Consider the following 12,611-nt stretch of genomic DNA (forward strand, 5'->3'; position numbering starts at 1 on the left):
GACGTGATGCTTCATTCCTCAGCCTCCGATGGAGACAGAAATCGTGCTCCTCAGGGCAGATCCATCAGACAGCGCTGTTTAATGGGCTACTAAAATATTGGTAACTAGAAGTTAATGGTGTTTTAAAGCCATTGTGCCTCATGGCTGCTCTCCAAGCCAAGTATTACTTACATTTTCCCTTCCTCCCTGTGGTAAACTGGAGAGGGCTGCTTCCTGCCCTCTCCCCTGCTGCTAATGTGCATCTCTTTTATAGCCCTTTATGGAGGGTCATCTCCTCTCTTTAAAGAACTCCATGCTCCATTAGAAAGTCCATCAAGACCAGATGCACTCGGAGGTGAACATCTCCCATCCCTCCAAAACAGACCCAAGGCAAAAACATCCATTTGCTCTCTCGGCAATTTATGCAGTCTCCACACGGGATTGGCAATGCTGCTTTCAACAAGCAGAAGCCAATCTTCTAGTGAAACTGCTTCAAAAGCACAAGATGAAAGAATAAAATTCAAAAATCACAGAGCACATTTTCTTTTTTGTTTTCTGGCTTTTGACTACCTGAAGTTTACCCTGAGAAGCTCACTGAAGGGCAAAAATGGTTATGAATTGCATGTTGGTATAGTGGTGTATTTATTTACTGTTCAGAGTGTAGAGCTTTAAGGAAATACCAAACATTGCAGTGTCACTAGAAAATTTGGATTTCATCAGGTAGCAATTGCTTCTGCTGTGAGGAACACCATCAAAATCCACCATGGCACAATCTCTTTTTCTCTTACATAAGTTGTGCCACTAAGAAATAATGTAGATCATGAGAAAGGCCATGCCCTAGCCATTCCATGCTGGGGAATTCAGTACTTTGGGAAACAAATTGTTCTCATGTAAGTTGTTTCTTCCAGTAGTAACATGCCCTTGTGAGAGATATGGATAACCACCACAGAAATATCAATTAAATAATTCCCCAAATTAGTTCCATTGCAGGATTTTTTTAGAAAATTACCTAATGAATATTGTTTCCAGCATTTAGCTTGTTTGACTCTCACAGATAAAAATTTGGATGATACAGCTGGCAAGGAGTTGTCTTATACTAAATATTTATGTGAAAACATTACTTGAATTTTATTTTTCTTGTCCTGTTCTCTGTGCACAAAAAGTTGAAACCCTCAGTTTAACCTCTGGACTGCATTCTTTTTCTCTTTTCTGTGAGCATTTTCTCTCATGTTAAGAGAAAAGCGCTTGACCAAAATGACCGCATGCCATTTTCCATAAAATTACTTTAAAAATGTAAGTGTTTATACGAGCTAGTTGTTTGAATTCCATCTATCCTGAAGATGCATTTTCTGGCTGCTGTGATGAGTTCATTATCTGAATTGCCAGCAGCTACCCTGCATGTTCAGCATGTTTCCAGACAGGCTGTGGTCTCCAGGATTTTGGCTGTGGTTTTTGTCTTTTATTGTTACTAAGTAGTCTGGGATTGCGTAGGCCTCTTAGTGAATGTGGCTAATAGCATGCATTTAGATGGTACCACAAGATAGTATGACAGAACTATCGGTTCACTACAGTAAAAAAATAAAATAAAATAAAAGGAACCCCAAACATTAACAACAAAAAAAAAAAAAAAAAAAAAAAAAAAGGAAACCCAAACCAAAGCAATGCTCTGATTTCGATTGTACCTTTTTATCTCAGTAGGTGCAAGAGAACTGGACTGGTTTTATTTCTGTAATAAACCATAGTAAATCAACTCAACCATCCATCTCCAAGACCTGATGAGGTTTATGCACTTTACGAGGATTTTGGTCATATGTAGACATGTAGAAATGTTTAACAGCAAAAGTATAGCTACACATGCTCTGAGTTAAATCATCTGTGTCAATTTATCTAATAAATTTATCTCTTGTATAAAGTGACGTAAAATGCAGAGATAACTGTCTTCCTTATCCACACAATGGTATGTACTTCCTAGGATGAGCAATTTCAAGTGTATGAATCAGACAAAAAGCAGACAATTTGTGGTAGGTGGTGGTGATTTTTCTGTTTACATGACAAAACCAAAGGGCTTTCCTAGGAAGTCTGTTAGCAGAAGTACAAAGTCTGGATTACTCATCACAGCACAGTGAACAAATATTTCTCAGAGTTCTGTCTTGTTATATGAAGGCTGGTCTCCTTGGGAGAGGCCAAAATGGAGGGGGAAATCCAGCTACTGTAATCCTCTACTTCACTGGAAGAAACTCACATATTATCTACTCAAACCAGCAGCCTGTTGCAAATTGGTTTTGAACAGGGCACCCAAGTACTCAACATGCTCAAGAATTTACCAATTCCCTCCTAGGAAGTTTAACTGCAGTCAGGCTGACTTTTTGATGTTGCATTCCTAAGAGTTAATATAAACCACAGATTTTGCAAGCAGAATTTTTTATGTGGTGCGTGTGGATTTATGAATGCTGCTTTGCTAAGACTAAGGCTAAGCTCGTCATTTTATACTGAGATTTTTGATGTTTCAGTCTCTCATCTTGTATCTCTTTAACTCATTAAAATTACATTTTCTACTATTTTTCTGAGTTAAGACATCTTCTACTCAAAATTACCCTGCTTTGAACTTAGTGAGGCCTGTGTTCATTCAGTAGTTCTACAAACAAAATCCTTCTCAAGATTATAGTTGAAGCAGCATATTATTATTTAGAAATGTGAATACAGATAGCATGCCAGCTTTCTCTGTTGTAGTCAGCCTTTGTCAGTCATTTGTTCTGACAAGAGCACAGTAAGAAAGCATGAAGTACTAAGGAAAAACACAACCATTTTATTGTGGGGCATAAATTATGGGAGGGGAATACCGGCCAGTAGGGTTGCTGGGTTTTTTGAAATGGTTCAATGTGAAGCTGATTTTACTGAGATTCTTATTGTTGATATTTTGTTTTGTGCACCCTGTCTTGTCAACCAAACTTGTCTCAGTGTAACTGAGTTACAGTTCAGTTACTGCATGCTGATACCAACACAATAAATACAGACAGACATCAGTCTCCTCATGAAGCTGATTTGTACCATTATGCAAGTTTTTATCTTTCTTCTGATTTCCTGGTAATTGCTGCCCTAAAAGCCTTCATGTATCTTGCAGGCATTGACTGAGTTTGTGCAAATAAAGATAAGGATGCAATTATAATGGAGTTTTTGAGCCTTGCTTTGGCAAACCCCATCTACAGCAGCAGCAGCTTTTTTTGCTAAAATGCTGAAACAAGGCCCAGAAACTCAGAATAAACACAACATCAAAGTGTTCCAAATTTTTGCATGGGTTTTGTGCTAGTACTTTTTGTTTGCAAGTCACTGGGTTTTTGAAGCACTTGGACCAGAAAGTATTGCACTCACATCTGCAGGCCGCAGTACACGCTCTCCTCTGCAAACCTACTAGAGCCTTTGCAACCACGTATTGCAGACCAAGATCTTGTGCCATTTCATAAAACAATGTTTCTCCCTGTTCCCTGTGGGGGTGAGCAGCTCAGCTTACACTCCCGGGGGAAGCTGCTGGTTCATGCAATCATGTCTTCTATTGAGTAATTTGGTTTTCAGTATTTTCACGTACTCTGAACGGCTTCAGACAGCCGGTGGCACCTGGAGCACCAGTGGATTTCTGTGGCTCTACTCTTTAGACAGTTATTTTGATACTCTGAAATAATAAATTGCATGCAAAAAAATGCCACTTTGAACAAAAGTTTAGGTTAAAGACTTTTATTTGTTGCTTAAAGACAAGATTAAAATACAGTTTGCAATTATATAAATTATTGTGCCCCATTCAGAGCTGAGGATGTACAGGTAAATGTTACACTATCAAGATACAAGCAAAGAACCTCCAAAAATAAACACAGAACATGACAGTATGTAACTGGCTACCAGGAATAAGGCTGTGGTACAGTAACAGAGGTCTCTGCAAAAAGAGGTAGCAGAAGTCAGCTCAGTACATGTAGAATCCTTGTACATAAAGAGAAACATCAGATATCTTGCAGATCCTCCTCTGAAGTCTCTTTTGGGAATGACAGAGGTACTGGCCAGAATCTAATGTCATATTGGCAGCTTCTGAACTTTCAAAAAGGCACTTAAAATCTCTAATCCCTGAAACATTTTCTTTTAACACTTAATGTAAATTTTAAAAATCCTTTTTAAACATATCACCTAAAGTCTTAGTCATTTTTTCTTTCTCATTCAAAAGCTGTGTTGCAATTTTTCCCAGCTACTAGCTTCAAGGGTTTACTTTTGTTTAAATAGCTTAATCCATTCTCTATTAATAGATGTCTCTAAACAAATGTTATCTGACCTTCTATTTCATGACAGAACTGGGTATACCCAGCTGTTTGAGACATGCCTTTTAGTGCCTAGAACAATTTTATTACAATATTTTTCTAAAGCAAGATTTTAAGGAAGGGATAGCTCTGCAAGAACAACCTAGTGTTTATGCATAAGGAGTGACTGGATTATTATGGAGTGACTGTTCATCGCAATGGGGAGCTGTAGACACAAAAAAAACCCATGTGAGGATGCATAAAGGCTGATATTGTGCTTTAAGAGACATGCATTTCTTCCAAGAAAATTTATTTCTACTCCAAGATTTTCCTTGTTCAATTAAAGATGATGTCAATCTCAAGAAAGAAAAATAAATTACTCCTCATTTTCTCTGGGGCTGTTTAAATGGAAAGGCAGAATCTCAGTCAAATTACTAGGAACTCACAACAGGAGGATTAACTTGTTCAGAAACAAAGCTTTCATTAACAACAGCAGGAACTGCTGCAAATGCTAAGTTTTCTTTTATGGGGAAGCATATCTGCCCAAGAAAAGGATGTTTTGTGTTGGGTTGTGGCGAATAAAGAAAAGGAAAGGATGGTCAGCGTTGAAATCCTCTTCTATGGCCATGCAGAGCATAGCAATGCCTGCAGTGGCAGCTGCAGCTTCCGTGCCTTCCTCATTCACTTCCACAAAAGCCTTGTGGACAACTGCAGAGAGGAAGAGGTCACGTGCCCCTGACATTCCTGACAGGTCAGCCTTGCCACTGTCAAATACATCCAGCAAGCCCATAGCAGCTAAATCTGACTTAAGGTCATAGCTTTCCTCCAGCTTAAACTTTGGCAAATGCACGCGAACGTCAGCGGAATACAGATGCTCTGGACGTGTCCATTCCTGGAGCTTCTCTAAGGTAAGCTGCTTTTCCATCTAGAATTAAAAGGATAGAGAGCATTACTTATCATCAGTGTGGTAATTCATTTTCAGTAACATTTATGAGGCTTTATTTATAGAATATTATAGGAGGGTAAAGCAGCTATGCAAAAATGAACATACCCGTATCTTTGATAGCTAAATAGAGATAAAAAAATACCATTAAAATTAGGTGGAGTCAGGGCAGTTTTTTACTTTACAAAGTAATGCAGACATTTGCTTCTTGCTGCAGTGTACAGAAGGGGAAATCATGCAGTGATAGCAAGCCAGTCTTCTTACTGTTTCATCTAACTAAATGGAATTACCTATTTAAAAACAGGTAACAAAAATCATAGTCGGAGAGCTCAAAGAAGCTGGTCATTTAATGGAAAACAGTCTCAGAACTTCATGGATAAGAAAAGAAAGATTTTCAAAGCTACTGAAAGACTAATTCTGTCACTAAAAACAAACAAATGAGGCAAGGTAATGCTCACAGTTAACTCTGTTTTCAGTATTCGTCATGGTTCACTCAGTTCAGCGGAGGACACATGAACACAAGCTACAAAATTAGAACACAACTTCTCTTCCTGATGCAGTACCTCCATTTATTCTTTACTGCTGTACTAGTAGAGACTTGTCTAAAAATACACCAGATAGATCTGGTGCTCTGAGAACATGGGTTCACTAAGGCTTTAATTTTGAATAGCCAAACTTAAAAATATTGAACAACTGCTTTGGCTTAGATGGGTCACCTTCTGCAGTCCAGTGGAGTCCTCTTCAGTATCATCAGGTAACAGGATGATCATACTAAGTTCTCTTCCATCATAAGGCAGCTCTAAAACACGGATCTTCTCTTCAGGGATGTATCCAAAATTAAATTTATTTTTCTGATACATCATTTTTATTGTCCTTCTTTCATTCTGGATGGATAAAAGGCACCAAAAGTAACAGTTAAGGAAATACTCATTTAAAGAACCACTAGAAGACAAGTAAGTTAAAACTGCATTTATGTAAACACTTATCCTCCATTATAAAACTTCTTTCAAACTTCTGACTGCCTGTTAATAATGATTTCTTCTGAAGAAATAATGAGCTTGTATTATATTTGGTTCTCCTTTGGCTTCTATAGCACAGTCCTCACAGAAGCCGCAAGTTTCTTCAAACTGTTGTATGAAAATGTTAAGCCAACAAAGATCAACTCTGTTCAGCATAAAGCAGATGACTGCACACAGTAACTTGTAAAGCTGTTAACATAAGCAGAATATAGAACAAGAAGATGAGGCTTAATCAGAATGTCCTGTCATTTTAAGACTGCTTACCTATCATCACACACACAGCTCATAGCTGCTGATCTGCTGCAGACAGAAACTCTGCTAGGTCCTAAACCATAGCTGAGAATTGTCTCTAACATTATTCTGGTAAGAAAACAAATATCTTGCTGAATATGGAAAAGTACTAAAAGCCATAAAAATAATTAAAATATTAATAAGTTACTTCATACTTAAAAAAAAATTATCTGCAAGCAATGCTTTACATTACCACCTATATTTTTAGACCTTTTCATTAGATATGTCCTGCCAGGACATATCTGTATTACCTTATTTAACCGAAATGGTGCATCAGTGGTGTCAGCTTCTTGAAATTTCTCTGCCCAGTTCGCTTTGAAATAAATAGCATTCACCAGCACCAGCTTGGTCATGCTATCAACTGTGCCTTCAGCCAGCAGATCAGGGATTTTGCCTTCAGAGGCAGCAGAAAAAAGGGTTACAACAGAATCATGCAGTAAGTTGATGGCATATAAAATATACATTGAGAAACTGATGCCATAGAAATACTACAAATGTAAAACCAATCTATTCCTCTAATAACATGTATTTCAGTACCTCTCTCACTACTTCACCATATTTTTTCTTAATACACTCTACCGTAACTTTTGACATACAGTGATTTGATGCAAAGGTAATATTGTTAATCTAAACTGTCACATGCAACTCATCTACTCCTCATACAAGAACTACAGAACTCACACATTAAGGAATACTGAATTTAGAAATACGTATATACAATATATATACGGACCAAGACAGACTAAGCCAAATTCTCCAGCTCATGAGTACATCTCCATGTTTAGCCATCTCTCCTGCACTCATGGCACAAACACAAAAACAGAATGGAAAAGTCTCAGGACTTATGGAACTGTTTAAATGCCTTGCTTAGGTAATTTCTGGCTCTGTCCATGCATCAAATTAGTATCCCAGGGCAGAATTAAACTGTTTGAAAGACAGCAGAGAATAAAGCTCATTCCTTCTTCCAATATATGAAACCCTGCCAGTTATTAACAAAAAATTAATTTACCTTCAGTTTTCTCCTCGACCCACTGGTTAATTTCTTTCCTCGCTTTATCACAAGCGTGAAGAAAATCAACTGTAGCCAAGTCAGCTCCATATAATTTCTGTGTATTAGTCAGGAAATCCTAGATTTTGGAACGATAAGAATAGCGTTCACTGCATGCAGATAAGAAAATATCTAATTATCAGGTAGATGAGGTATACTCAGATTGTCACCAACTCTGAGATGGGGTTCTAACAGTGTGTTGCTTGGGGGGATTCTGAATTTAACAGGTTTTTTTCCCCACACTTAGAGCAAGCCTCATAGTACACCAGCCATGTTTAGAGCTAATGGGGTGCTTACTGCAGGTGTTGTAATATTTACCTATCATTCTCCTGAAACAGGCTCAAGCACAGTTGGGATAAAACAAAACTTTCCAAAACAGCTGAAGAGGGACAAAAATATCACACAAAGTTGTAATTCACTGGCAAAGAGGCATGTTGTTAAAACATATTGGATATCCCCTTCCAAATAAATAGTGTTTTCAAAAAGATTGAAGTTACGTAGTACTACTCTGACGAAAATCCTAAAAAGCTGATTGCAACAGGAACAGAACTGGCTGCAACCTAAAAAGCTGGCTGCAACAGAGTGGGATGTCATGATAGTTACTGTAAACTAAGAACATAGACCAGTGATTCTTCTCCTGAGAACAAGAACAGCAGAATTGAACAGGAAGAGAAAGGGTTTTTTGTGTTACACCCTTCAGGTGAGAGGCACAGATACTCACAGCTATGGAAATGCACATGGTAAGTACGAAGCACTTTTGTCAACTTCCCAGAAAAGTTTAGAAATAGGCTTGGAAATAGTTCTTTTTCATAAATATTCAAGCAGCTGCACTTTCCCCCCAGACCCCACAACATGCCATCCTGATGTGCACCACTGTACCTGAAGAAAGCTGTAGGACTTCTCTCCAAAGAGCCGACTGGCCAGCCGCAAGAGATAGGGAGCATTGCTTCTGTTTATATCCGTTGTCAGATCCTGGAATCTTGAATGAACATCTTCAACTTTGTCAAGATGAAGCACCTGAAATAAAAAGAAGTGAACTAGCTGCTGTTAATACTGTCTTAAAAGAACATACTGGGAATCTGTAGGGTAGGTCTGATGCAGCAGGGTATGATCCAGTAGGTAGGCTGAAGAAAGAGAAAAGAAAAGGCTGGAAGCTGCATAAGAGACTTCTGAAAAACCCCAAAGAATGAGTCAAACTGTCCCTTGGTGCTACGCTACCCATGTCAGCCACTTGTACTGTGATCCTGGTTTATGCACAGTCACAGCTGAAGCTCTTGATCACAACCCCAAGTCCTGTCTGCATTTCTGTGGGCCTCTCCTCTGTGGGCCACTGGGCCCAAGAACTCATTCCCAGGTGAGAAATCAAAAAGAGAGACGATACCATGGAGATTCTTTTGCTTTCTTGGTTCCCCCTCTGGCCCAAGGGCATGTGGGTTTGTGTATTTTCACAATATACAATCATTACTATCACAGGTGGGGTATTAAGAAAACTTAGAGCGATTATCTTTTATAATTTTATGAAAATGTAACTCCATAAATATATATGCAATTCATATATACTTTGTATATATGTATGTATATATATATATATATATATATATACACATACATACATATATATATATATATATATATATATATATATAGTAAGTATTAAGTTTAAGATCAAGTGCATTACTGCAATGTCTCTTTATCAGTACCTCCTCTTCCAGAGGCAAGCTGGCTGGCCAGGGCTTAAAGATATGACAGCAGAAGCTGCCAGACCTCACGGACACAGATGGCTACACCAAAGAAGGGACACTCATTTTCAAACTCAAACCATGTGTTTCCCAGTAGGAAACACTGCTGTGAAGGTGTGATTGGATTCAAAGGAAAGCCCTCTCTTTCTCTCACTGGGTTTTTGGTCAGGCTTTGCTGACCACCTCAGTACAAGCTGAGCTGTACAGGTGCATGGCTGAGCAAGAACATCACAGAGGCAACCCTTACAATAGAATTATGATCCCGCAAACAAACGTTTGTGTCCCTGCAAACAGCTCTTGACAATGGCTAATCGCACCCTCTTTAATTAGCACTGTGTTCATAGGTGAAGTGTTATGGTACAGAAACATGCCCTGTTGAGGATGACTGTGTTGAAAGACATTTATTTTTCCCCCAAGTTCCTTTTGCATGATTTGTGCTGTCAGTAGGTTTATCCTAGGTGGGGCTGTCTGTCTGATTACATGAAATATGTTCAAAGTCTGTTTGAACAAGTAGTGGGGAAGTAATTTTATTGAGTAAGCCCAGCAATACTCAACAGTGTAAAACAGTCCCTCCTAAAGTCCAGAATACAAAGGTGAAATTATTCATAGGCAAATGCATGAGGATGACTGCAACGAGGAGACTCCCACACCTTTTTACAGGTGTTAGCCTAACGAGGGTGCAAAAATAACAGTGACTGAGTCCCTTCCATGACAGAGGTTTCAGGGGAAACTGGCACACTTCCAGCACCGTTTTTGCAATTCATAAGGGTTTTTTTAACTATCCTACCTACTTTAAAGCTATGGTAAGGACAACCATGCAGACTTAGCTCCTTTGAGATATCTGAGTGCCTGTTAGTGAGAGATTGGTACTTAGGTAGCATCACCATGTATCATCATAGCTTTAGATATAAAACTAGAGAATGCTACTTTGTTTTTTACAAAACCACACAGAATTATTGAAAATTACCATACCATTGGTGATCTTGTGTTATGAAGTATAAAGTCTGTCAAAATGTCTCATGAAAACTCATAGAGCCTTGCTGCTAGAACTTATGATCTATTTAAAAGGAGACTGACTAATTAGTTTCCTCTGTCTAATTAGTAATTAGTTTCCTCTGTCAAGAATTACCTACTGAAATTGAATTAACAACAAGGGCCATAGAAAATATAGACAGAGGGCTCTGGAGCAGGGTAGGCAGAGGGTAACTAGCTGCAGAGTCTGAGGAAAACTGAGTGTGCATTACAGAAATCTTGTCCTGAGCAAACAAAAACACCCTCATTTCATCTTCCCTCCTCTAAAACACAACCCTTTTTAACGTAAATAAAACAAAAAAATAATGACCATTTTATTTTACTAACCTTCAACACCTGGGCTTCTGTATTACCTTTGGCCCCCAAAAGGACCATGGCCAGAGCAGCAGAGATACTGACAGGAGAAAAGAAGACATTTCCTGTTGGGTTTGCCTCACTAAACCTTCTGAACAGATCAAGTGCAAATCTGATGTTGGCGTTGGACAGGTTCTCCATGGTTATAGCTGAAAAATAAAACAGTTGATAAGGACCCTGGGAAACATTCTTCAAACACCTTGTCTAACCTTGTGTGACTCACAGAGTAAAGACTGGATTAAACTGCAGGCAGCTGCTTACAGAAACAGCAAGAATATCGTCATCAGTGCACCTTATTCTTTAAAAAATCAGTCACATTGAAAAGACAGGGGATTTTTTCCATGCTAATTGTTTGTTCCAACCTTCCTTATCATACTAACTTTATAGACATTATTTTTAAAAAATTCCTTTCATGCAGATCTGAAATTGAAAGTATATGTGCTGGTAGGGTTGCAGAATTACCTCAGCCTCACAGACCCAGCACAGGCCAGGACTCTCCCTCCTGCAGCATTCCCTCTGCTCCTCCACAACGCACAGAGGACATTCAAAGTATCTGCTCAGGGACATTCAGACACCTCTCACTAACTCCCCTCGCCTTCATGCCACAAATCCATGTCCCTGAGCGGTGTCAACCCTGCCAAAGGCTTCCGTGCACGCTCTCAGCAGCGGAGAGCACCGCTGTCCCCCGCCCGCGCTGCCAGGAGCACGGAGCTGCCTGCCCGCCGCATCCAGAACCACCGGGGCTAAAGGCACGGGCAGAGAGTCCGGCGTCCCGGGGGCTGCAGGTGACCTCCCGACAGGCGGGGACACAAGCGAAGCGCAGAACAGGCAAAGCGGCAGGGCTGACACGGAGCAGCGATGCGTTTTGGGGAGATGCTCAGGAGCGGGCTGAAAGGCGAAAGGGCCGCGTCAGGCACAAAACCCCACCCAAGGGCCAGCGGCGGCACCGCTGGATGCTGCGCCGGCTGCCTGCTCGCCCAGCTCAGAGTCCCGCCGCTCTGTGCTTGCTTGCAGCCGGAGTCTCGGTTTGTTTCTTTTTCTCATCCGGACGCAACTGCGTGGAGGAACTTACGCCAAAATTTGGGTGTTTCCTGCACAGTCTTTCTACAGCAATTGCAAATCATCACGATGGGCTTCCCCCGTGCCAGACAGATAAACGCCCGGCAGCTTTGCGACGTACTCACCGAGCTGCAGGCTAAGGAAAGACCACCAAAACCCCAAAAAATAACCAAACCCAAGCCCCAATGCGTACTTTCACTTTCGTTTACCTACACCTCACTACGCAAGCCTTTCACCCAAGCCAGCTGTTCGACAGTGCCCACCCCCGCTGCCCGAGAAGCGCCCCCCGCCCCGCGCAGACCCCGCCCGCTGAGGCGGAGAAGAAAAATTTCCCCTTCTCGTCCCGTTCCCGTCGCTTTCCCGTAGGATGCGCCGGGGGCAGGGGCGGAGGCAACCCCGCGGAGCCCCAGCGCTGCCAAGGGCCGCTTGGCCGCCTACCTGCCGGGCAGCGCGGAGCGGGCTGGGATGGGACGGATCGGAAGGAGGCGAGCGGCGCAGTGACACCGCGGTGTCACCCGCGGGGACCCCGCCGGGGCGGGGAAGAGGACAGGGGCGGGGCGGCAGGTGTCACCCCGCGGCCGCTCCCGTACGGGTGTCCCCGATTTTGCGGCCGAGAGAAGAGGGAGCTTCGGGAGAGGGAATAACCAACAGCCCCCACCCTGCCCCAGCGGTAAGAGATCCAGGTGTTTTAGACCCATGGGGCAAACGCACCCCTGCTGCCCAGGGAGGCTCCTCTCTGCCTTACCACCCTGTGTCTCTATTTACACTCATCTTTTATAAGGTTATTTTGCTTTTTTTTTTTTTTTTTCCTTTTTAATTTCAAAGAAGGTAACTGCATAGGGAGGTTTCTGTGGTTTATCACTGTCTTCG

General features: G+C 41.2%; 1 protein-coding gene and 1 long non-coding RNA gene across 8 annotated transcripts; one reads left to right on the forward strand and one right to left on the reverse strand.

The window, feature by feature from the left end:
• Positions 1–3,692: 3,692 nt before the first annotated feature.
• SERPINB1 (serpin family B member 1) lies at positions 3,693–12,314 on the reverse strand. 6 transcript variants are annotated; one of them, XM_038128474.1, is made up of 8 exons: positions 11,610–11,746; positions 11,145–11,235; positions 10,656–10,831; positions 8,437–8,574; positions 7,519–7,636; positions 6,761–6,903; positions 5,916–6,083; positions 3,693–5,181 (listed from the first exon to the last, which is right to left on the reverse strand). In XM_038128474.1, the coding sequence occupies exons 3-8, from the start codon at positions 10,821–10,823 to the stop codon at positions 4,780–4,782; spliced, it is 1,137 nt and encodes a 378-aa protein (XP_037984402.1). In that variant the 5' UTR covers positions 10,824–10,831; positions 11,145–11,235; positions 11,610–11,746; the 3' UTR covers positions 3,693–4,779. The 6 variants fall into 6 exon arrangements, with proteins under 6 accessions (XP_037984402.1, XP_037984400.1, XP_037984403.1 ...); XM_038128472.1 differs by lacking the exons at positions 11,145–11,235; positions 11,610–11,746 and adding an exon at positions 12,180–12,314; XM_038128475.1 differs by lacking the exons at positions 11,145–11,235; positions 11,610–11,746 and adding an exon at positions 11,951–12,060.
• On the forward strand, positions 5,073–8,599 carry LOC119697564. Of its 2 annotated transcripts, none has more exons than XR_005255874.1 (3): positions 5,073–5,164; positions 8,099–8,297; positions 8,400–8,599. It is a non-coding gene; the product is annotated as an uncharacterized LOC119697564 (long non-coding RNA). The 2 variants fall into 2 exon arrangements; XR_005255875.1 differs by having other exon boundaries at positions 8,383–8,522.
• Positions 12,315–12,611: the final 297 nt, after the last annotated feature.

Source organism: Motacilla alba, chromosome 2 (genome assembly GCF_015832195.1).
Source record: "Motacilla alba alba isolate MOTALB_02 chromosome 2, Motacilla_alba_V1.0_pri, whole genome shotgun sequence".
Classification (NCBI taxonomy): domain Eukaryota; kingdom Metazoa; phylum Chordata; class Aves; order Passeriformes; family Motacillidae; genus Motacilla; species Motacilla alba.

Excerpts from the sequence above, each read along its gene's own strand:
- SERPINB1 (XM_038128472.1), bottom strand. The coding sequence starts at position 10,823 with ATGGAGAACCTGTCCAACGCCAACATCAGATTTGCACTTGATCTGTTC. Across the intron at positions 6,904-7,518 it reads GGTCGAGGAGAAAACTGAAG|GCAAAATCCCTGATCTGCTG; the intron begins GTAAATTAATTT and ends CTGCCTCTGAAG. Across the intron at positions 5,182-5,915 it reads ACTCCACTGGACTGCAGAAG|ATGGAAAAGCAGCTTACCTT; the intron begins GTGACCCATCTA and ends TTTTAATTCTAG.